At 44.7% G+C, this 24,779-nt stretch overlaps 2 protein-coding genes across 7 annotated transcripts in view; one reads left to right on the forward strand and one right to left on the reverse strand.

Annotated features, from left to right (window-relative positions):
* LRIG1 (leucine rich repeats and immunoglobulin like domains 1) overlaps positions 1-16,479 on the forward strand; it is a 122,017-nt gene extending 105,538 nt beyond the window's left edge. For both annotated transcript variants that reach the window (XM_054483393.2, XM_063661854.1), the window contains 8 exons: positions 1,355-1,518; positions 9,171-9,491; positions 11,153-11,434; positions 11,937-12,356; positions 12,907-13,032; positions 13,672-13,818; positions 14,444-14,728; positions 14,827-16,479. In XM_054483393.2, the coding sequence (XP_054339368.1) occupies positions 1,355-1,518; positions 9,171-9,491; positions 11,153-11,434; positions 11,937-12,356; positions 12,907-13,032; positions 13,672-13,818; positions 14,444-14,728; positions 14,827-15,053 (1,972 nt within the window). In that variant the 3' untranslated portion in view covers positions 15,054-16,479. The remainder of the gene's footprint in view (positions 1-1,354; positions 1,519-9,170; positions 9,492-11,152; positions 11,435-11,936; positions 12,357-12,906; positions 13,033-13,671; positions 13,819-14,443; positions 14,729-14,826) is intronic.
* SLC25A26 (solute carrier family 25 member 26) overlaps positions 16,353-24,779 on the reverse strand; it is a 160,045-nt gene continuing 151,618 nt past the window's right edge. For 4 of the 5 annotated variants that reach the window (XM_054483395.2, XM_054483397.2, XM_054483400.2 and 1 more), the window contains 2 exons: positions 24,635-24,708; positions 16,353-17,565 (listed from right to left, as the gene is read on the reverse strand). In XM_054483395.2, the coding sequence (XP_054339370.1) occupies positions 17,448-17,565; positions 24,635-24,708 (192 nt within the window). In that variant the 3' untranslated portion in view covers positions 16,353-17,447. The remainder of the gene's footprint in view (positions 17,566-24,634; positions 24,709-24,779) is intronic. The other variant, XM_054483398.2, reaches the window with a different exon arrangement.

Raw genomic sequence — 24,779 nt, forward strand, 5'->3', positions numbered from 1 at the left:
TTGAGATAAGTTATTTCTGTTTTTGGAAAAGCACTTTCCAAAATTATAATTATTTTAATAAGATGCCCAACTCATCTAGGGGTGATGGGGAACATGAGGAAGAGTGGATTTTACTTAATTTAGCCTTGGGTCATCTGCTTACATTTCATTCTTCCTTGCTGTGACAGTTTCTCCGCTCATTAGAAATCTGGAGAGAAATAGAAGAAAATGGAAGGCCAGTCCATTTGGTTGCTTTGTTGATGTCTGAGGACAGTGGTGGGTGGAGAAGGCGGCCAAGGTCGTGCTCTTGGCCTCCATGATGTTTTTGGAATTTCTGCACATACCTGTGCCTCCTGTTTGTCACCGTGTACCAGAGACAGTGTATTGCAGGGAAGCCTGTGTGCTGTCTTTCCCAGTCTTCCCTTATCGTGGGCCAGCCATCATTCTTTAGCTTGTAGCTCTGAGGTCTTCCAGGAACAAGGCAGCTAGACTCTTGGTTGACTTATCTTCAAGTGACTCCTCAGGAAGGAATGTCCGCTGAGATGGCGATTCCGATTTCTGTTTAAAAAGCTTATCCTTAGTTGCTGAGAAATGAAAAAGAAAATATTCTCTGTTTTGGTTGGAGCCCCACAAAGCTGAAGTTGTGCATTCTCATGCTCCCTGGGCAGTGGCAATTAACTAACAAGCACTATTTAGGGAGCAGAGCCGAATTCTGCCGGCCCCCTGAAGAATACTGGTGCAAAGATCAAGGCACAAACAAGAGGGTGGCACAGTGACGGGGCTTATTACATTTGGAAGTAAGAAAACATGCAGCTTTGCCAAATGGGAAACGAACAGCCATGAGGCAAAAGAGCCCTCCTCGGAACTTGTTGCAGAATTTGGATCAAAGTCTCTCAGGCCGAGTTTGGAAACTCCAAGTAGTATATCAGGAAAGTGGGAAAAACCAGAGGGGGGACGGTGGCAGCACAGCACTGTTGGATGTATCAGAGGTCAGGAGAGGTCAGAAGGCAGCCCAGAGTCACACAGGAACAGTGTCTGTCCCAGAACATGGCATGGGTAAGCTCCACATTGCTACTGTTCCAGTTGTGGTCCTTGGGTCAGCAGCCCCAGCATGATGTGTGAACTTGTTAGCAGAGTCGTGGGTTCCACTGCTGATCGACCCAGTCAGCAACTGCATTTTTTCAAAATCTCCAGGTGGGTTATATGCACTGCCCTGGGAAATTGGAGAGGAAGTGTGAGAAAAACCATTTCCCCCTTCCAGCTTGCTGGTGTTCACTTGAGAAGCTGATTGGAGGCGACTGATCATTGTGTGTGTGAAGGGAGTATCCCTCCTTTGCGACTGCACCTGAAGCATCCACTGTTGTGTTTCTTTCAGCCATATCAGCAGCGACAGCTTCCTGTGTGACTGCCAGCTGAAGTGGCTGCCCCCGTGGCTAATTGGCAGGATGCTGCAGGCCTTTGTGACAGCCACCTGTGCCCACCCAGAATCACTGAAGGGTCAGAGCATTTTCTCTGTGCCACCAGAGAGTTTCGTGTGCGGTAAGACTGTCTTTGTAACTTTTTTTCTCCTTCATGAAGGGCAAGGAAGCCAGGAGGTACTCTTCATTATGGGAGTAATTCCTGTGATCAGAGTAAACCCCAGCCCGTGGTTACAGATCAGCTGCTGGATGCAATTTATTTCTTGCTGAAACCACACACAGTATTTACCGTAGAGTTGCCTCATTATGTGGTTCTTGGAGGACATGCATTTAATCAGAAGGGAGTATAAGTTGGTTCCGTTACAAATCAGAATAATCAGTTACAGAAAGATAGTTCTGTTGTTTCAGAAGGGCTCTGGTGCCCGGGTTTAGCTGCGAATTTACTCAGTGTACGAGGCTGGGGTTTTAATGTGTGTTTCTTTCCAACCCCAAGAATGAAAGGTTAAATACAGGAAGAACAAGTCTCAGGAGAACAGTTGCTGTAGTAAAAATAATTCCTTGATGTTGACTTGTACTCTTGCTGTTTCTCCAAACCACTGAAATCTGCACTTGCAGCTTTACATTCTTTTTGCCTTCTGATTGCTGGAGCGTAGCTCTTGCCATCTTTTTGACTGGGAGTCGGGATCCAAGTTTGGTTGCAGAGAGCACAGAAAATGCTGAACAGCTGAAAACACACAGGCAGGCTAGCTCAGACAGGATTGACACAGGCTCACGCTCAGGAAGACATGGTCATAAAATGAGATGAATTTTGAGTTTTTCCTGTTTCCTTGCTCTAAGCGGGAGCAAGAGTGGGATTCCCAGGCCTGACTGGAACTGCTGGGTAGATGTAAGTCCCTCCTGCCTTTTGTGCTCACCGGTCTCCCTTGAGCCTTGAGATCCCTGCTGTGAGGATCCTAACCAGGAACTCACCCATCCATATGGCAACCCTTGTGGGCCACTTCTGTCTCCTACTTTCTGGCCATAGTAAGAGCCAGTGTGCCTGCTGGAGGCAAGATGTGTGTGCCCTCTTTCCATGCATCCAGCCCTACCTTCACCATCACCACTTCTGAGAACAGGCCTGCTGAACTTCCTCTGGATCCAGACCAGGGACACGTCTTAAACACACTGTGAACATGGCAGCAGCTCTCCAAACTCAGCTTTTCATACCGATCTGTCTAATGGAGCCTTCTCTGTGGCATCTAATGCTCGCACAGCTCCATTCTCCAGGCACAAAATGGCTGTATAATCCATTGTTCATTGGCCCATTGTCGTCAAGTCCTTGACCCTTAAATCGTTTATAGACCTCCCTCAAATAAAGCTTTCCGCCGCTCCCTCCCGTTTCCTGCCATAGGGCAGGCTTTCCCTCTGGGTGAGCCAGGTAGGACTTTGGTAAGTTCACCTAGCCCCCAGCCTGTGGCCCTGGCATATTCTGGATTGCAAGAGTTGTTTATTTCACATCTGTCATCCCCACCCCCACATTTTAGCTCAAGCTTCCCCCCTCTAAAAACATCAGGTGTTAATGGGAATCATGAAAACACTTGGCAGAAGATCAAGGTTTTAGGCTCTATGGGAGTCTCCCACTCCTTTTTTAAAAACAGAAACATAAGCACTCCACATCCACTAGGACAGCTCGAATCCAAAACTCAAAGAATAACAAGTGTTGCTGAGGATAGGGAGAACCCTCCTACACTGCTGGTGGGAGCGTAGACTGGGGCAGCCACTTTGGAAAACAGTCTCGGCAGTTCCTCAGTTCAACATACAGTTACGACATGACCTGGCAGTTCCACTCTTGGGTGTATACCTAAGAGAAATGAATGTATATGTTCACACAGAAACTTCTTCATGAATGTTCATAGCAGCATTATTCATAATGGCCAAAATATGGGCACAACCCAGGTATCAGTGGATGACTGGATAAACAAAAGGTGGTATAGCCATACAATGGAATATTCATTAGGCTGTGAAAGGAATCAGTAGTCCTGCAACATGAATGAACTTTGACAATGTCATGCTAAGTGGAAGAAGTCAGCCCCAAAAGACCATTAGATTATATGATTCCATTCATAGAAATGTCCAGAATGGGGAAATCTCTGGAGGTAGAGATTAGGTTAGTGGTAGTTTAAGGATGGGGAGGGATGGAAAGAGAGGGGTAATAGCTAAAATGTACAGCATTTCTTTTTGAAGTGATGAAAATGTTGTAAAATTGACTGTAGTGATGGTTGCCCATATTGGTGAGTATACCATCATGGTGAGTAAAAACCACTGAATTGTATACTTTAGATGAGTGAGTTGTAGTGTAGATGAACTATTCGCAATAAAGCTGCTTTTAAAAAGAAATATTTATATATCATAAAAATTTACCCCTTTAAAATGTATAAATTGATGGTTTTTATAGTAGTCACAACTGTGTAACCATCATTATTATCTAATTTTAGAACATTCTTATCACCACTAGAAGGATCCCTATACCATTAGTAATCACTCCCTATTCTCTGCCCCCAGGCCCTTGATAGCACTAATCTCATTGTGTCTCTATCATTTGCCTATTCTGGGCATTTAATATAAATGGAACCATACAATATATGGTCTCTTATAACTGGCTTTTCTCACTTAGCATAATTTTAAAGCATGTATCAGTACTTCTTTCCTGTTTTTAGTGGCTGAATAAATGGGTTTACATTTTATTTATCCATTTATCAGATGATGGACATTAGATTGTCCCCACTTTTTGGCTATTATGAATAATGCTGCTATGAAAATTCATATACAGGGTTTTGTGTGATTCTCTTGGGTACAAACCTAGGAATGGAATTGCTGGGTCATACGCTAACTCTGTGCTCAACTTTTTTGAGGGACCGCCAAACTGTTTTCCAAAGTGGCTTCATGATTTTACGTGCCCATCACCAATGCATGACAATTCCAATTTCTCCCCATTTTTGCTAGCATGTGTTATTAACTGTCTTTTTTATTTTGGATGTACTCGTGAGTGTAAAAGAGAGTCTCATGGTGGTTTTGATTTGCACTTCCCTAATGATTAATGATGTTAGGCATGTTTTCACATGCTTATTGGACACACACACATATATATATATATATATATATATCTTCTTTGGAAAAATAGCTATTTAAATCATTTGCCAGTATTCATTTGTCTTTTCATTGTTTAGTTGTAAGAGTTCTTTATATATTCTGGATATGAGACCTTCATAAGATACATGTTGTGCCAATATTTTCTCCCAGTCTGAGGGCTATTTTTCATTTTCTTGATAGTTGAAACGCAAAAGTTTTTAATTTTGATGAAGTTCAATATCTATTTTTTATTACGTATGCTTTTGATGTCATATCAAAGAAACTATTTGCCTGAGATAAGGTCACAAAGATTTCCTCCTTTAGTTTCTTCTAAGAGTTTTATAACTTTAGTGTTACAAAGCCCTTTGATTTTATTCTTTTCCAAAATTGTTGTGACTATTATGGATCCCTTGCCATTTCCCTATAATTTTTTGGATTAGCTTGTCAATTTCTGCAGTAAAGGAAATTGGGATGTGGGTTGCATTGAATCTATAGACTAATGTGAGAAGTATTGCCATCTTAACGGTATTGTCTTCCCAATCCATGAAGATGGGCTGTCTGTTCACCCTTTTTTTCTTAGCTTCTTAAAAATTTCTTTCAGTCATGTTTTGTCACTTTCAGTGTACACATCTTCAACTACTGTTAAAGGTATTTCTGTTTTTATTCTTTTTGCTATTGTAAATGAAATTCTTAAATATTTATTGCAAGTATACAGAAATGTAATTGAATTTTGTATCTTAATCTTGTATCCTGCACCTATGTTGACATCATTTATTCTAAGTTTTTCCATAAATTTCTTAGGATTTTCTTTATATGTGATCATCATGTCATTTCAAAAAGGTAGTTTCACTTCTTCCTTTCCAGTCTGGGTGGCTTTCATTTCTTTCTCTAGCCTAATTGTGCTGGCTAGAAGCTGTAATACAAAGAAGAGTGAATTTGTGAGAGTTTTGGTGGGAAATCATGAGACATCCACCTAAAAGTCCTAATTTGGCTCCATCTAACTTCTTTTTAGTTATTATCTTTAAAAATCTTTAAAGGGCACCCAATTTTCTTCAATTAATAACGTAAAAAAGACTGCATTGATATGTTTAAATTCCCAGGACCCTCAGTTCTTTAGGGATGGACTAAATGGCTGGTATCATCACTCAAAGAGAGTTTCAAACTTGATGGAGGTTACGTTGAGAAATAAAGTTTATAATTTGGTTTTCCATCAACTTTTTGAAGTCCCCTCATAGTGTTGTTGAAGTCTTCTGTTTCCTTGATCTTCTGACTAGTTCTATCCGTTGTTGAAAGTGGGGTATTGAAGTGTACAAACTATTGTTGTTGCACTATTTCTTCCTTTAATCTGGTCAGATTTTATGTTTTGTGGTGCTCCATTAGGTATATATGTATTTATCATTTCTATGTGTTTCTGATGCATTGACCCTTTCACATTATAAAATATTATTATGTCTCTGTAGTAAACCCTATTTTGTCTGTTAGTAGTATGGACACTTTAGTTCTCTTTTGGTGACTGCTTATTTCTATCTTTGAATCCACGCTGTGTCTCTTGTAGGCTATAGCTGGATCATAGTTTTTTTATCCATTATGGTAATCTTTGCCTTTTGATTGGAGTGTTTAATTCATTTTCCTTTAATGCAATTACTAATAAGGTAGAGTTTGCCCCTTATTTCTTCTATGTGTCCTATCTTTTTGTTTCATTATTTTTCCAATACTGACTAGTTTTTTTATTGAATAGATATTTTCTGGTGTACTATTTTAATTCCGTTTTTTAAATACACACACAGGTATTTTTTAGTTATCTTCTTAGCTTTGCCCATAGGAATTAAAATTAACATCTTACAAAAATCTAGTTCAAATAAATAATGAAATTAACTTCAGTAATATGCAAAAATTATGTTCCTATTAAGATCGTTTTCTTCCTTTGTGTTACTGTTGTCGTACACATTACATTTTCATTAAGCCCATCAACACAGCCTTATAATTACTGCTTTATGTAGTTGTCTTTTAAATCAGGAGAAGCGAGTTACAAAAATACACGTATCCTGTGTAGTTACCTTTAATGGGATTTTTTATTTCTTGGTGTGGATTGGATTGCTATCTGATGTCCTTTCATTTCAGCCATACTAAATACTCTTCTGGATTTCTTGTGGGGCAGGTCTGATAAGTCAACTTGCTTTGTGTGTGTTTAAAATAAAAACATCAGAATGTTTTAATTTCCCCTTCATTTTTGAAGGATAGGTTTTTTAATACATAGAATTCATAGTGGAACGTCTTTCTTTCAGTAATTTGAATGTCTTCCTACTGCCTTCTGTTCTCTGTGGTTTCTGGTAAGAAATCAGCTGTTAATAATAATGGAGATCCCTTGAATGTGGTGAGTTGCTCCTCTTTTGTGTTTTCAAGATTGTCTTTGGCACCTGACAGCTTGACTATGATGCATCTGGGTTTGGATCTTTGAATTTATTCTACTTGGAGTTCATTAAGATTCTTGGATGTGTGGCTGCACATTTTTCATCAAATTTGGGGCCATTGTTTTGCAGATACTTTTTCTGTTCCTTTTTCTTTCTTCTCCTTCTTGGACTCCCATGATTTGTATGTTGTTGTGCTTGATGCTGTCCCACAAGTCTCTGTGGTTCTGTTCATTTTACCTCATTCTTTTTTCTTTGTTTCTCAGACTAGATAATCTCAGTTGACTGTCTCAAGTTCCCTGCCAGCTCAGTTCTGCTGTCAAGCCCCTCTAGTGAATTTTTCATTTCAGTTATTGTATGTCTAAGTTTCAAAATTTCTACTTGGTTCATATCTATAATTTCTCTTTATTGCTATAAAATTTTCTCATACTTTTTTTTTTTTGGAGACAGAGTCTTGCTCTGTCACCCAGGCTAGAGTGCAGTGGTGTGATCTTGGTTCGCTGCAAGCTTTGCCTCCTGGGGTTCATGCCTTTCTCCTGCCTCGGCCTCCCTAGTAGCTGGGACTACAGGCACCTGCCACCACACCCAGCTAATTTTTTTTTTTAATTTTTTTTTAATTTTTAGTGGAGACGGGGTTTCACCGTGTTAGCCAGGATGGTCTTGATCTCCTGACCTCGTGATCCTCCTGCCTCAACCTCCCAAAGTGCTGGGATTACAGGCGTGAGCCGCCCCACCTGGCCACTGTCCTTTGATTTTTTTAAGACATGGTTTCCTTGAGGTGTTTGAATATGCCTATAATTGCCGATTTAAAAAGTTTATTTAGTGAGTCTAAGTCTGGGCTCCCTCAGAGACAGTTTCTGTTGACTGCTTTTTTTCCTGTTTGAGTGTTTCATAATATTTTGTTGAAAATTGGGCATTTAAAATAAAATAATGTGGCAACTCTGGAAATTGGATATTCCCTTTCTCCTCCCCCAGGATTTGCTGCTGTTGCTGTTTATTGTTACAGCTTGCCTAGTGACTTTTCCTGGACAAAGGCTATATAAAGTCCGTCCCCTTAAGTCCCTGCTTGTTTAGTTTAGTGGTTAGCTAATGGTTAGACAGAGAAGTCCTTGTCACCACAACCACTGTCTCCTATCCTTTACCAAGGGCTTGTGTGTTTTGTGTTGGGGTGTGCCATCACTTCCTATTTGTGTAGACAGTCATGCTCAGCCACAGATGAGAAATGAGGACCCCCTCAGGTCTTTCCTGGGTGTGCACATGGCCTTGCACCTGCGTGTGGCTGTCTAGATCCCCAGGAATGTATTGGACCTTTTCAAAGCCCACCATCAACACTGTATTCCCCACATTTTCCTTTATAGTTTTTTGGCCAGCTGCTTGTTTGCCCCATGGGTATTGTCCCCTCAGACAGCCGCACTGTTGAACAGTGGCTACTGATGGTTGTAGTCATGTGCCCTGGGGCTAGGGCTTCTCCTGCTGAGCAAACTAGATCAGGGCAGATCAATGCAAATCCTGTGAATGGGGCTTTCCATGTTGCTGTGAGATAAGCCACATGGTGTCATTTCTGAGGATGGGGCTTTTGGGGAGCCCATTCTGACCCTTCAGTGGTTGCTAGGCTGCTGGGTTTCAAGGCTCCCATGGAGCTGGGGAGGGAAGAATGGGGCTTAGGATTAAGTTAAAATACCACAAAGCTCACATTTCTGAGATGTTGCTATTTTCTTGACTCAACAATCCATGGATTGTTGTAAGCCTTCGGTTTTCCAGAATTCTGAAAAAGTTGCTTTTGACCATTTTTCCAGGTGTTTTCCTTGTTTTAATGGAGGTGCAGATTTTTGGAGGTCCTTATTCTGACATTTTGGAAGTGTTTTACACCCCCTCCTTTTGGAGTAAGGTTTGTGGGTAAGATCTCTGCAGTCATGACCAGTGGTGCCTGACTCTGTTTTGTGTGAAAGTCAGCAGGCAGAGCCAGTTGTCTTAAGGAAACTGCCGGCTGGCTGGTTTGAGAACTGAGAAGTGGTGGGTTAATTTCTAATCAAGGAGTGTGATCATAAAGGTGATCAGTACTCACAGACTTATAATTAGATGAGGTCAGATGTCCATGGTGCAACTCTTACGGCATCTGGTGGGGCTGAGGATGCACAGGGACCTCAAGCTCTGGTTGCTGCTTGGTATCTGTGTCAGTTTTTGTTACCATGAACAGCAGCTGGTTCCTTTGTGTACCAAGAACCCGGCGCTTTACAGTTGACCCTTCTCTCCCCAGATGACTTCCTGAAGCCACAGATCATCACCCAGCCAGAAACCACCATGGCTATGGTGGGCAAGGACATCCGGTTCACATGCTCAGCAGCCAGCAGCAGCAGCTCCCCCATGACCTTTGCCTGGAAGAAGGACAATGAAGTCTTGACCAATGCAGACATGGAGAACTTTGTCCATGTCCACGCACAGGACGGGGAAGTGATGGAGTACACCACCATCCTGCACCTCCGCCAGGTCACTTTTAGGCACGAGGGCCGCTACCAATGTGTCATCACCAACCACTTTGGCTCCACCTATTCACATAAGGCCAGGCTCACCGTGAATGGTATGGAAACACCATCTTTGTTATAGTACCAGAATCCTACAAAGCACACTCCTGATTGCCCTTTCAGCTTTCCATGTAGAGATGACTGAGACATGACACACACATGCTTCTGTGGGGCACTATTAAATCATACTGTTGCCTGGGTTTGCCCCAGAACAAGTTTTGCAGATTTCAAGGGTTATTCTCAATGAGTTACTTGTTTTTGGTGAGTTTTAAAAATCTAGTTATTGGCCGGGTGCTGTGGCTCATGCCTGTAATCCCAGTAGTTGGGAGGCTGAGGTGGGCAGATCACTTGAAGCCAGGAGTTCGAGACTAGTGTGGCCAACATAGTGAAACCCCGTCTCTACTAAAAATACAAAAATTAGCCAGGTGTGGCGGCACATGCCTGTAATCCCAGCTACTTCGGAGGCTGAGGCACGAGAATTGCTTGAACCCAGGAGGTGGAGGTTGCAGTGAGCCAAGATCGCTCCACTGCATTCCAGCCTGGGTGTCAAAGTGAGACTGTCTCAAAAAAAAAAAAAAAAAACTAGTTATTATGTTAAGTCAAATTGTGGAGAGCTAAGCCTTGTGTTTTTGTCCAATTCTTATCCTCTATAAGCCAAGAGATCTGGTTTCCAAATTCCAAATATCCCCTTAGCCTGGAGAAGCTGCTGTCCTTTGAGTAGATGGCACAGCATTGGAGTTGGAGGCTAGCTACTGCTCCAGAGGCTGTGGAGTGCAATGCTGGTGGGAGCCCTGGCCTGAAAGACACAGTGTCCTGGCAGTTGACAGGTTTTTACTCATTAACCAGCCTTGGAGCTTGTCAAGGGGACCATGTGTTATTGTGTGTTTGGAGGAGAGGGGTGGGGAGGAGATAGCCTGAAGAGTTTAGTTAAAAAGAATTGGCTTGAGAATCATCAGAATGCTGGATCTGCTGTGCTCTTTAAGCCCCCACAGATCACAGCGAAACACCTTCTTTACCACACTGTAGTGGGGTTGTCTTGGCTTATTTCAAGTCCTCACAGCTTCTGGAAGACTCAGCCGTTAGACTCTCCCCGAAATTGACGTTGACAGGAACTCTGGTGGTGCCTGACACGTGGCTGGATGCGTCCCACTCTGTCGGGACATCGATCTTTAGGCTGAGCAAACTAGCAAGCTGCATGCTTCCTGCCTGGGTATACGGCAGTGGGCAGGAACAGCCTAGGTGAACAAACATCCAAATGGATGAGCCATCCCATTCATCCCATGAACACCCATCCAAACGGATGAGCCATCCCATTGCTCTCCCAAGGTGGAGGCATGCCCACCTTCCCTCTCTAATTCCATCTCCACAGCCTCTCTCTTGGTGGGTAAAGCAGGCAAGCATCAGGCCTACCTAGTGTGGATGGGCACACCCTGCAAGCCCCCGTATAGGCATTGCCATGTAGAGTAAAAGCCTTTGCTTTGAATGGACTATAGCCAGCCTAGGGTGTACAATGCAAGGCTGATGGAAGTGTTCCAACTGTGGTGGGAGAAGCTGGGGGTTCCTGATTCACAGGTGGCAGGAGTGGTCCTGGGCAGACATTAGGAGAAAAGAAGTGAACTGGCACTGGGCACAGTGACAGGTAGGTGCTTGCCAGAGGACTTCCTGCTTTTGCATCGAGCTGTCCCATAACCCAACCCTGTATACTTATGTTTTCCAGTGTTGCCGTCATTCACCAAAACGCCCCACGACATAACCATCCGGACCACCACCATGGCCCGCCTCGAATGTGCTGCCACAGGTCACCCAAACCCTCAGATTGCCTGGCAGAAGGATGGAGGCACGGATTTCCCCGCCGCCCGTGAGCGACGCATGCATGTCATGCCAGATGACGACGTGTTTTTCATCACTGATGTGAAAATAGATGACGCAGGGGTTTACAGCTGTACTGCCCAGAATTCAGCCGGTTCCATTTCAGCTAATGCCACCCTGACTGTCCTAGGTTTGCCTATTGCTCTACTGTGTGTGTGAGTGTGTGGGAGAGAGAGAGAGACTCTCAAATGCTGTGTGTGGCCAGTGGCGGTATGCATTGTGGGCCTTTCAACCCTGTTTGAAATTTGGGGCTGCTTGTTTCTGTCTCTTTAAAAGAAATGATAGCTGGTGAATTAAGAGTCTTCATAGGGTTTAGCTACAGAACACTTTAAGAATTGGACAGGATGGATGTGGGCTTGGTCAAGAATAAGGACACAGGCCTGACACAAGACAGTTAGGGAATAGCAGGGGCTTTTGTCAGCAGAAGTTCACTCTCCCTGTGGAAGCCACTCCCAGAATGGAGATGACTTAGTCAATGAGTTTGAAGGGTCTTCTCCAAAGCTTGCCACTCTGAGACAAAATCGCAGATGCATCTCATTGATATGTTGGATTGTCCGTTGTCCAGAAGACAGGGCAGAGCCAGAGCAACCGAGGCGGTGAGAATGACTAAGATCTCTGTTGCCCTCTTGTAGAGACCCCATCCTTGGCAGTGCCCTTGGAAGACCGTGTGGTATCTGTGGGAGAAACAGTGGCCCTGCAATGCAAAGCAACGGGGAACCCTCCACCCCGCATCACCTGGTTCAAGGGGGACCGCCCGCTGAGCCTCACTGAGCGGCACCACTTGACCCCTGACAACCAGCTCCTTGTGGTTCAGAACGTGGTGGCAGAGGACGCGGGCCGATATACCTGTGAGATGTCCAACACCCTGGGCACGGAGCGAGCTCACAGCCAGCTGAGCGTCCTGCCTGCAGCAGGCTGCAGGAAGGATGGGACCACGGTAGGCATCTTCACCATTGCTGTCGTGAGCAGCATCGTCCTGACGTCACTGGTCTGGGTGTGCATCATCTACCAGACCAGGAAGAAGAGTGAAGAGTACAGTGTCACCAACACAGGTCAGGCCCTGCCAGCGGAGCTGACTTTCAAGGAGGGAGGAATGGCAGTGATGCTGGGGAACTGGGCCGGGTTCCAGTGGCTTTTGAAAGAATCGCAGTGTGTTCAGAACTCCTGAGGCTTTAGTCCCACTAATTCCATTTTAACTTTGAGGAACTTAACCTTAAACAGGAATACTCTCAAATACAAGTAACTGACACACCGTGCAGTTTTCCCTCTCTTTGCTAACTCAGAGGCCGCCTATGCACAGGCCCTGCTGCCACGTAGTAGGTTGTTCCTGAAACAGCGCGGTGCTTCTGTGAGCCCCGGCTTTCCATCACTGGTCTCCACTTGTGGCGTCTGGCATCTGCCGGCTGCGCTCTTCACACTGGGTGTACGGTAAAGCTGAGCAGGCTCTGGGAGGGCCTGTTGTGTACATGGACTCCATGCCATCTCTGCACAGCCCTGATGGTCGTCACTGGGAGGATCCCCTTTCTGAGCTTGACAATGAATGTGTGTCTGCATTTCTTGTCACTAAGACCCTGGTGTTTTATTTGTTCTGTCTCCTTGCAGATGAAACCATCGTGCCACCAGATGTTCCAAGCTACCTCTCTTCTCAGGGGACCCTTTCTGACCGACAAGAAACCATGGTCAGGACCGAGGGTGGCCCTCAGGCCAGTGGGCACATTGAGAGCAATGGTAAGGCCTCAGTAACTGTGAAGCAGAGCTCTGCTGTGACTGTGTCTCTGGGTGCTGGAGGTGGCCTCCAGCTCTTTACAGGGCAGGTACCTGGCATTAGATGGGGCAGACTTGGTGAACTAGAAGGCTGTATGACTAAGGGCTGCTATTTTGGACCCAGTCTTTATGAGTTCTGCAAGGTTTTAAAGTCCTGTCCCCTCAGGAAGCCACTGGATTGGGCTTAGCATCTCCCTGGCAGGATAAAGTAGGCTTGCCTGGAGTAGCAGCTGGAAAGGGCATTACGGTGCATGAACCCAGCCAACCCATTCCTTACATGGGGAACGTGCCCAGGTCTGCTCTGTGATCCAGTCTTACACTGGAAAGCTGTCACCAGGATGAGGTACTTCCAACGGTGGGGCCTCTGAGCACTTGCCTGAGACCGTAGAGGCTCACCCTGAGAGAGCTGCTCGTTTCACAAGGCCGGCCTGCCTGCTGGGAAGTAGTAGTAGAAAACACGCTGCTTGCCAGACCAGCAGCCCCACTGCTCTGAAGAACTTTTTTAAAAAAATGACTGTTCTAGCAGCCTTGCTCATTCCTTTCATAAGGCTTACTGTGAAATATCAAGCCCAGAGTTTCTGATCGTGTTGGAATCCACTGCAGGTGTCTGTCCAAGAGATGCAAGCCACTTTCCAGAGGCCGACGCTCACAGCGTTGCCTGCAGGCAGCCAAAGCTCTGTGCTGGGTATCACAAAGAGCCGTGGAAAGCGATGGAGAAAGCTGAAGGGACACCTGGGCCACATAAGATGGGTATGAGATGCTTCCCATCGGAAGTAGTTTCTTTCTGCAATGGAAATTTGGGCTGACCGAGTCACTACATCAAAGGGGGAGACACATTCCTAGTCCACAGCTGTCTCCAAATTGGGTATTCAGTATATAAATGGGAAGCTCAGGCCTGGCTCTCTTAATTCCAGGATAGTTTCTCCTAGATAAATCTATGGCATGGTAAGCCTGAGCATGAATTTTCTAGATTTATAAGCAACTTAAATAAGGGGCAAGGCACAAACGAAGTGTAGAGTTTCAGTCAGCACTTTTTCACCAGGGCTATTTTGAGGCTTAATTTCTAATTGTTGAAAAGACCCAACACTGCATGGTACCTAACGCTAATGGCTTTTCCCCCCGCCCGAAGCAGTAACACTACATTCTCTGAGTATGAAATTCACTGTAAACACGAAAGACCCCACAGTTCATGAGTGACTTGGTGTTTGCCCAGTCCTTTCTCTGGGGACATAGTTGGGGGAAAGGGGAAGCATGCATACAGTGTTTGCAGTCAGGGTTCTCACCTTGCACAGCGGAGCTAAGCAGCTTGCCCTCTGTGTGGAGACGAAGACTCCCACAGCAGTGACTCTAACCCATCTTTGGTGCTGTCCTTCAGAACACGGTGGCCGGGATGTATGCAGTGACTGCAACACCGAAGTGGACTGTTACTCCAGGGAACAAGCCTTCCACCCCCAGCCTGTGTCCAGAGACAGCACGCAGCCAAGTGCGCCAAATGGCCCGGAGCCGGGTGGGAGTGACCAAGAGCATTCTCCACATCACCAGTGCAGCGGGACTGCCGCTGGATCCTGCCCCGAGTGCCAGGGGTCGCTCTACCCCAGTAACCACGATAGAATGCTGACGGCTGTGAAGAAAAAGCCAATGGCATCTCTAGATGGGAAAGGTAACTTTTTACTGTCTTCTGAGGAGTTACTAACAGGTGGGTTGGGAGCTGCTTCAGCGGTCAAGTGGGGGTCTGACAGGTCCTTTCTTTCCTTGTAGGGGATTCTTCCTGGACTTTAGCAAGGTTGTATGACCCGGACTCCACAGAGCTACAGCCTACATCTTCATTAACTTTAGGCAGTCCAGAGCGCGCAGAAGCCCAGTACTTGCTTGTTTCCAATGGCCGCCTCCCCAGAGCATGTGACTCCAGTCCCGAGTCCACGCCAGTGACAGGACAGCTCCCCGGGAAACAGAGGGTGCCACTGCTGTTGGCACCAAAAAGCTAGGTTTTGTCTACCTCAGTTCTTGTCATACCAATCTCTACGGGAAAGAGAGGTAGGAGAGGCTGTGAGGAAGCTTGGGTTCAAGCGTCACTCATCTGTACATAGTTGTAACTTCCATGTGGAGTATCAGTTGCTCACAGGACTTGCATCTGAAGCACAGAAACGCAAGAGGGGATTTATGTACAAAAGGCAAAAAGAGTATTTGATATCATTGTACATAAGAGTTTTCAGAGATTTCATATATATCTTTTACAGAGGCTATTTTAATCTTTAGTGCATGGTTAACAAAAAAATTATTATACAATTTTGACAATATTATTTTTCATATCAGGTTGCTGTTTAATTTTGGAGGGGGGGTGGGGAAATAGTTCTGGTGCCTTAACGCATGGCTGGAATTTATAGAGGCTACAACCACATTTGTTCGCAGGAGTTTTTGGTGGGGGTGGGAAGGATGGAAGGCCTTGGATTTATATTGCACTTCATAGACCTCTAGGCTGCTGCGCGGTAGGACTACACATGGGCCGGAAGGAGCTTCAGGTGAGCACTGCTCATGTGTGGATGCCCCTGCAACAGGCCTCCCTGTAGAGCCAGGGGTGCAGGTGCCATCCACACTTGCAGTGAATGGCTTTTCCTTTTAGGTTTAAGTTCTGTCTTTAAGGCGTAGAATGAGGGTTGTTAATCCATCAATCACAAGCAAAAGGTCAGAACAGTTAAACACTGCCTTTCCTCCTTCTCTTATTTTATGATAAAAGCAAATGTAGCCTTCTCAGTATCATTCGATTGCTATTTGAGACTTTTAAATTAAGGTAAAGGCTGCTGGTGTTGGTACCTGTGGATTTTTCTATACTGATGTTTTCGTTCTGCCAATATAATGAGTATTACATTGGCCTTGGGGGACAGAAAGGAGGAAGTTCTTACTCTTCAGGGCTACCTTATTTCTACTAAGGATCCAGAGCAGGCCTGTCCATGCCATTCCCTCGCACAGATGAAACTGAGCTGGGACTGGAAAAGACTTAGCCCTTGACCTGGGTTCTGGGTATATTTGCACTTTTGAGACTGGTAGCTAACCATCTTGTGAGTGCCAATGTGTAAAATAGAAACAAGGTCCTTAAAATGTTCCTTTGGCCAAAAGCTGAAGGGAGTTACTGAGAAAATAGTTAACAATTACTGTCAGGTGTCATCACTGTTCAAAAGGTAAGCACATTTAGAATTTTGTTCTTGACAGTTAACTGACTAATCTTACTTCCACAAAATATGTGAATTTGCTGCTTCTGAGAGGCAATGTGAAAGAGGAAGTATTACTTTTATGTACAAAGTTATTTATTTATAGAAATTTTGGTACAGTGTACATTGAAAACCATGTAAAATATTGAAGTGTCTAACAAATGGCATTGAAGTGTCTTTAATAAAGGTTCATTTATAAATGTCAGTATAGTTGGTGGTCCTTCTTTTACAAACGCAGTCATTCTGCCTTTAATTATCTTCCCCCAAAAAAGAAAAAAAAAAAAAATAGGCGAAGCAAAATCATATACTGTTTGCTCCGGGGCAGACAACACTGCTAGATTCAACACTGAGATTTTGTTCTGGATTTTTCTCCACCTGGAGCTTGTTAGTCAAGCTCTAAGATCCCAAAGTGTGGTGACCTTTCCATTTCATCCTGCCTACTTCTAGCAACGCTGCTTTCAAAGCTGGCCCAGGCCCTCCTTTCAGCCTGACATGAGAATGGCAAGAATAGCTCACCCACTATGCCCTCCTGCACAAAGCCAGCTGGGCCCACCTACTCACTTGAGTTGCAGCTGCCTTCTCTCACACACCACAGGGGGCGCTGGACACATCTCTGTAAAATGGGTGAAATCTGAGGGTAATTAAAACCAGCAGCCTAGTTACCCAGAGAGTGCTTGCTATGTACCTGTAGTTCATTTTCAACAAAGCCTACCCTTACACAACAGGAATTAACTAGGGGGAGAAACACACACACACACAACTTCTTCCCCAAGTCTCCTTTTCCCAAACAAGCTATTCTTTTAAAATTATAACCATCTTGCCTTCTGCTGAATCCACCATCAGGTGGCAAGAAATGAAAGATCAGATACAGATCAAATGAAAGCTCTAAAAGGCCTGGCCTCAGCATTACCAAACTTATTTATTAAGAGGTTCTGAGGAAATTGTTCAGAGTACCGCCACAGACCCCGTTTTCTTCTCTTAGCTCTCTGGCATACAGGCCAATGACTTCATACCAGCCAGCCTATACCACGGATGGCACAATCTCGATGCCGGCATCTTAGCAGAACTGGTCTTCAGCACTGGGGCCTATAGTTCAGACAGCTGCTCAGCGGAAGAGGGTTTACACTTGGAGGCCCCTCTCTTGACAGAAGTGGAGGTGAGGCTGTCTCTGCTTCAAGGACTCTTTATGCCAACTTCCAACAGCAAGCTGTGTGTTCGGTCATAAGCCCCCAGAAAGATGAAACCTCCCAGACTGATGGCTGCAATTCGAGGGAAGACACCTGCAAATAATCTAGGGGAAAAAACAGGATTTTTAATGTTGTGCGTATTTAAAAAAAGGTTAAATTCTAATACCCACAGCTTGCTCAGCTCAATACAACACCATGCTCATTAGTGGCTAACTACCAAACAGCTTGTGAACACTCCCAAATAAGGCAAGTAATGGCTGTGTCCCAACAATAGTTCTAAAACTTTCATGCCATTTTTCCCTTTGAAAGATGAAACTGACTTTTTTAAAAAAGGCGTTCAAGAGCTGAATCCTAGGTAAGGCTGGAAGGCACTTCCCAGCCCACACCTCTAAAGTGATCTCCAGGGGTTGCTCAGTGAAGAGATTTTTGGGCAATGCTGCCACTCCATCCACTGACTCAGTTGCATTTTGTCCTTCGAGACCCCAAAACATGATGTCACAACAACGAGTTGAACCTCCATGGATTCCCTATGTTCCTTTTCTGTCTAAAGGCATGAAAGGCAAATGGGCTGTGGCTGTGAAGGGGGCAGCATGCCTCCACCTGCACAGTCCCTGCACAGTCCCTTGGTATCACAGAAGGCTGCTAACCAGCCAAGGTGCAATGTAGAATAATAAGAGCAATGCAAAGTAAAACTATAATGCCACGAGGATACAAATTGGGGATTCATTGTTTAAAACTGCCCCCCTCCCCATACCTACTCAGATACTTGTTCAAAAATTTTCATTGTGGCATTGCTGATGGTGATATAAGTTATGGCACAGTATAAACATACAGTGGAGGATTATGTAGCTGATAAAGATGAGGAAATCTACAGATGCCAACATAAAAAAATTACAAAACAGGTTTAAAAAACTTAAGTCCAACGGCTATGATTCCATATCTAAAAGGCAAGCCAGGGATGTGTCTTAAACCCTAAACTGAATGCCTGCTGCCTGTGGATTACAGGACACATTCCTGGCCCATGCTTCCATAACCTTTGAACCTTTTGACCAAGGGTATAATCATGACTCAGATATTTCAAGTTTGGTCCCAGGCCAAGTTTGGCCACCGTAATAAAATGAATATTGCAATAAAGCAAGCCATTCAAATTTCTTGGTTTCCCAGGGCACAGAAAAGTTATGTTTCTACTACAGTCTATTAAATATGCAGTAGCAATTATGTCTAAAAATTGTACATACCTTAATTTTAAAATGCTTTATTGCTAAAAAATGCTCACGAGCATCTGAGCCTGCAGTAAATTGTAGTCTTTTGGCTGGTAGAGGGTCTTGCTTTGAATGATGGCTGCTAACTGACCAGGGTAGTAGCTGCTGAAGGTTGGAGTGGCTGTGGAAATTTCTAAAAATAGTAATTGGTGCATTGATGGACTCTTCTTTTCATGAAAGATTTCTCTGTAGCACACAATACATTTTGCCCACATTAGAACCTCTTTCAAAATTAGAGTCAATCGTCTCAAACTCTGCCACTGTTTTCTCAACTAAATTGATGAAATATTCTAAATCCTTTATCGTAATTTCAGCAATGTTCACCGTATCTTCACCAGGAGTAGATTCATCTCAATAGATCACTTTCTTTGCTCACCCATAAGAACCAACTCCTCATCCGTTCAAGTTTGATCATGAGATTGTGGCAATTCTTCATATCTTCAGGCTCCACTTCTGACTATAGCGGTCTTACTATTTCTAGTACATCTAGTATGTGTTTCCCTCCACTGGTCAGCCATGAGGATTGGAATCAACTTCTTCCAAAGTCCCAGCATGGTCAATATTTTGACCTCCTACGAAGCCACGAATGTTCTTACTGGTATCTAGAATGGTGACTCCTTTCTAGAAGGCTTCCAATTTACTTTGCCCACATCTAGCAAAGGAATCACTGTTGATGCAGCTGTAGCCTTATGAAATTTAATAAAACCTGAAAGTTAAAAGTAACTCCTTGATCCACAGGCTAAGGAATGGATGTTGATAGCAGGCATGCAAACAACACTCATCTCCATCAGAACTCCAGGGTGACCAGGTACACTGTCAATGAGCGGTAATATTTTTAAAAGAATCTTTTCCTCTGAGCACTAGGTCCCAGCAGTGGGCTTAAAATATTCAAGAAAGCATGCTGTAAACAGATGTGCTGTCGTTCAGGCTTTGTTGTTGCATTTCTACAGCAGAGGCAGAGTCGATTTAGCATCATTCTTAAAGGCTCTAGGATTTTCAGAAGAGTCAATGAGCACTGGCTTCAACTTAAAGACACCAGCTGCATTAGCCCCTAACAAGAGAGTCAGCCAGTCCTTTGAAGCTTTGAGGCCAGGCATTGATGTCTCCTCTCTAGCTAGGAAAGTCCTAGATGGCATCTTCTTCTAATCGAAGGCTGTTTCATCTACCCTGAAAATCTGTTGTTTAGTGTTAGCGCCTTCATCGATGATCTTAGCTAGATCTGGGTAACTTGCTGCAGCTTCTCCATCAGCACTTGCCACTTCACCTTACACTTCTGTGTTACAGAGATGACTTCTTTCCTTAAACTTCATGAATCAACCTCTCCTAACTTCAAACCCCGCAGCTTCCTCACCTCTCTCAGCCTTCAGGGAAGAGAGTCAATGCCTTGCTCTGGATTAGGTTTTGGCTTAAGGGGATATTGTGGCAGGTCTGATCTTCTATCCAGACCAAACTTTCTTCGTATCTGCAATGAGGCTGTTACACTTACAATTTGTGTATTCACTGGATAGCACTTTTCATTTCCTTCAAGAACTTTTCCTTTGCATTTACAACTTGGTTAACTGTCACAAGAGGCCTAGATTCTGGCCTATCTCAGCTTTCCACATGACTTCCTCACTAAATTTAATCATTTCCAGCTTTTATTTTTAATTTTTTTTTTTTTTTTTGAGATAGGGTCTTGCTGTTACCCAGGCTGGAGTGCAGTGGCACGATCATGGCCCACAGCAGCCTCTGCCTGCTGAGCTCAGGTGACCCTCCCACCTCAGCTTCCCAAGTAGCTGGGACTACAGGCACACACCACCATGCCCAGCTAATTTTTGTATTTTTTGTAGAGACAGGGTTTGGCATGTTGCCTAGGCTGGTCTTGAACTCTTGGGCTCAAGCCATCTGCCACCTTGGCCCCCCAAAATGCTGGGATTACAGGTGTGAGCTACCATGCCTGGCCCGAGTTTTTTATTTAAAATGAGAAAGGTGTGATTCTTCCTTTCACTTGAACACTTAGAGGCCACTGGAGGATTATTAATTGGCCTAACTGCAATATCGTGTCTCACAGAATAGAGGCCTAAGGGAGAGAGATAGGGAATGGCCGGTTGGTGACACAGCCCGAACCCACACATTTGTCAATTAAGTTTGCCATCTTCGGTGGACACAGTGTGTGATGCCCCAAAACAATTACAGTAACATCAAAGATGGCTGATCACAGATCACCATAGCAAATATGATAATGAAAATATTTGACAGGTGAGAATTACCAAAATGTGACACAGACACAAAGTCATCATGTGCTATTGGAAAAGGGCTCTGCAAGACTCACTCAACACAGGGTTGCCACAAACCTTCAATTTGGAAAAAAAGTGCACTGAGAAGTGCAATTAAACAAAATATGCCTGTATTACTTCTGTAAGCAGAAAGAGTTAATGAAGGCAAAACTAGTGTATATGCCAGTGAAAAGACTTCTGGTCAGGTCTATGGAAGAAAACTGAAAATGGTCAAGTATGCCAACAGTAGCTATGCATCTTTTAAGATATAGGAAAAGCCTCCATGACAAGCAAGCTGGTGGCCTGGAGAGAAACATGGCAGGAAGACGGTCCCTGCAGGCTGCTCCCAGCACCTGACTGCATCCTTTCTCCCAACACCTTTGAGCTGTTGGGGGAGGCCGAGCAGCCTCCCTCTGTTTGCAGCACTTGGCACTTCTAAGGAAAATGAGACACTTAAGAAGAGTTTTGTGGGCCCTTTTTAGTTAGCTAGCTATGGGTTTAAATCATTACAATACTGCACATAAAATTAAGGACCCCGATTACTTGTCCAAAAATAACCATGAAAATTGTATTGAAAACCAAACTACACTTGTTTAAAAAAAAAAAAATCAGCATCATGCAAAGGGTGAGTGGTGAGGACAGAAACTCATAAATTGCCACTATGTCCTTCCCGCCTGAAAAACAGATGAGCCTCCCTGCTCCTACCTTACGAAGGAAAGGGTGCTAGACAGGCGGCCAGCAGAGGCCGAGCTGTGGGAGACCACTCTGGCCACAAAGTTCTCCCACCTTTACTACCTTACTTATTTCTAAACGCCAGTGTCTTGTTCAGCTTCTGCCACTCACAAGCTCAGCTGCTCCTGGCAAGAGGCAGATGGAAGCAGTTTACGGTTTCAACAGATGACCACTGAATCTATTAACGTAATTACGGTCTTAACGTGGAGTAATTTGTACAGTGAGGGCCCCAGCCAGTCTCGCAGGTGAAGACTTTTGAGTTGAGCAGGGGCGTGTTCTAGTGCCCACAGATTAAATGAGAGCAAACGTAAGCACTTACAATGCCAGGCAGAAAGGGATGCTCGTGGCAGTGGCAGCTACTACATAAAGGGAACAGTCAACAAAAACAGAAAGCCAGCTGATAAGTGAAGAAAACCAGAAAGGGGCCATCTGGGGTGGGCAGGCTCCCCCATCTGCCTTTGGCTACTGGGCTGAATGAGCACACGGTGTTTGTTTAGTAATATATTTCTGTTTATATGTGTACTCCCAGTATGTGCCAGAACAAGGTCTTCACCTGCGTGGACCACACGGAAAGATAAAAGTGGTCGCCACTTGACTTGACCCCGAGAGGGCAGCACCATTCCATCCTAAGGTGAGGAGACGGTGTCTGCTGGAAAACCCAAGTAGTACCTGGTAAACTTAGTGCACGCCCAGGGGAGGAGACAGGAGGTGGCAGCAGCGCTGTGTGCTTGGAGCACAGAGGAAGCCGGCAGAGATACCTTCAGGCTGAGGGTGCCTGGGACCTCTGTTCACAACAGCCACCCAAGGTTTTTCTGTGACTGTTTTTTAGTCAAATTATCTATTGTCTTTAATCATTAATAAGGGGCTAATCAAAACTCCCTTAAGTGAGGACCGCTGCTGTCTGTAATGCTCTTAAGGCCTACACTGTACAGACTGACTAGAGCCCGTGACTTCTGAGACTTTCAGAAGATAGATAAGCAAAAAAAATTCCACATGACCTTTACAGAGCTGACAATGGGGACAGAGACAGGCCCTTGACCTAAGGAAGACACCCCTCCTCTGCCTGTATTTCTGGCACTGCTTAGTTTTATAATGTCAAGTTTAAGACATGCCACAACCAGGACAGGGAAGATTATCTTCAATCATCTACTCAACATAACTCCTACCAGCTTTTGGGGCCATGGGGTTGCCAGTCGATCATGCCATCCCCACCTGCCACCACTGTCTCCAGAAAAGGCTGACGGGCTGCAGCTCTGCACAGCTCCACAAAGCTAAGGTCAATTGAAGTGGTTTGCCCAACAGTTGCCACAGAATCAAACATGAACTACACTGAAATCGGTAAGACAGTGCAATTTGGCAGTTTGGCTTTACAGTCTAAAAAAGCCACTGAATGTGACTTCTCCATGTATGTAGCCCAATTGCTATTTGAAACACATAAGAACTTTTTTGTTGTTGTTTTTTGAGACAGGATCTTGCTCTGTCACCCAGGCTGGAGGGCAGTGGTGCAGCTGTAACTCAGTATAACCTCGACTTCCCGGGCTCAAGTGATCACTCAGCCTCCTGAGTAGCTGGGACTATAGGTGCGTGCCACCACACCAGGCTAATTTATTTATTTATTTTTTAGAGACAGAGCCTTGCTATATTGCCAAGGCTGGTCTCAAACTCCTAACTTCGAGCGACTCTCCTGCTTCAGCCTCCCAAAGTGCTGGGATTACAGGTGTGAGCCCCGCACCCGGCCCCTAAGGACCTTTTACCTGCTACTGGCTAAGTAGCTTCAGGACTCATTTTTTCTCACACCATTCCTTTGTTTGCTGTGGAACTGGCAGCAGAATTACTGTGCCACAGATAGAAGCACCCCTCACGATATGGCAGCCCTAAGTGGCAGGCTCCCAGCACACACACCCCCACTAGGCCCTTCCCACGCCCTCACTAGACGTCAACAGCCAATTATTCCTCTGGCTTTGCCCCAGTTCTTGTTTCAAAACCGTGACACCCTTCACACACCCAACGTCAATCCCTCAGAGTTGTCACATTCAACAAAACCATCCAATATCACCTACTTTTCAAACTTCCAACTGGAAAATTTCAATCTAGGATGGGCTGCTCTCCTATAAAAACCTCCCTACTTCATGTCCTCCAGACCTTCAAATAGCTGAGATTAAAACTGCCAAAGGTACACAAAAACTACAATCACGTAAGTGATCCAACTCGGCATCAGGATGAGGAGATGGCACTGCCAGCTGAGACGCCCGAAGTCCACGCAGCTGCCGACCCTCTGCAAAGGGGGGCCACTGCTTTGCTCTTGCAAGAAAATCCCTGGTATATGGTCCCTAAGAGAATATCGTAATTTGACATGCCTGTAAGATCTCAACATTCAGGCGGCTTTACAAGTTTATGGTGTCAAAGCAATGTTTTAATCTTGCAGAGAGAGCTTTTAGGACATGAAGCTAGAAGTCTGAGGCTCTTTCTGTAGCACAATGGTTCTCAATTGATGCTAATAGTGGAGCCATCCCACCTGCACTATGGTATGTTCAAAGCAATTTGTTACTAATAATAGTTAAAAGCATCAAAACGACAAATGCTTTCTTTTAACAATGTTACCTTCATTCCCTTGTATTTCTGCACTGTGTAGCCAGAACCCCATGTTATGACTGCTGCAGCCCAGACCCTGGTGAGGCCACACATGTGAATTCCATTTAACATCAAGATGGGCAAGGCTGAGGACTGCCTGGCTGGAATAATCCGTCAATTTGATTTGCTCTGTTATCTCATGTATACAACATCAACTATAATATTTTGCACAATAAATAGAAACTCAAAGCAGAACATAAGTGGAAGGGAAGGAGAGGTGTTCATCCAAAGTCAGGCTAAAGGAGGAGGAGTGGTGGAGGGGAAGAAAGGCAGGAGGGCATTCCTCGTCTTACCCTGCCAGCCCCTGTGACCGCCAGACCCCATGCAGGGTAGAGAGCACATTCCCATTAGCAGTGCTGGAGCCAGCCTGTGTGAACAGACAAAGAGAAACCCGTTATCTTCTGAAGCTCCCAATCACACACTTGCCTCTCAGATATC

This window comes from Pongo pygmaeus, chromosome 2 (assembly GCF_028885625.2).
Source record: "Pongo pygmaeus isolate AG05252 chromosome 2, NHGRI_mPonPyg2-v2.0_pri, whole genome shotgun sequence".
Classification (NCBI taxonomy): Eukaryota; Metazoa; Chordata; class Mammalia; order Primates; family Hominidae; genus Pongo; species Pongo pygmaeus.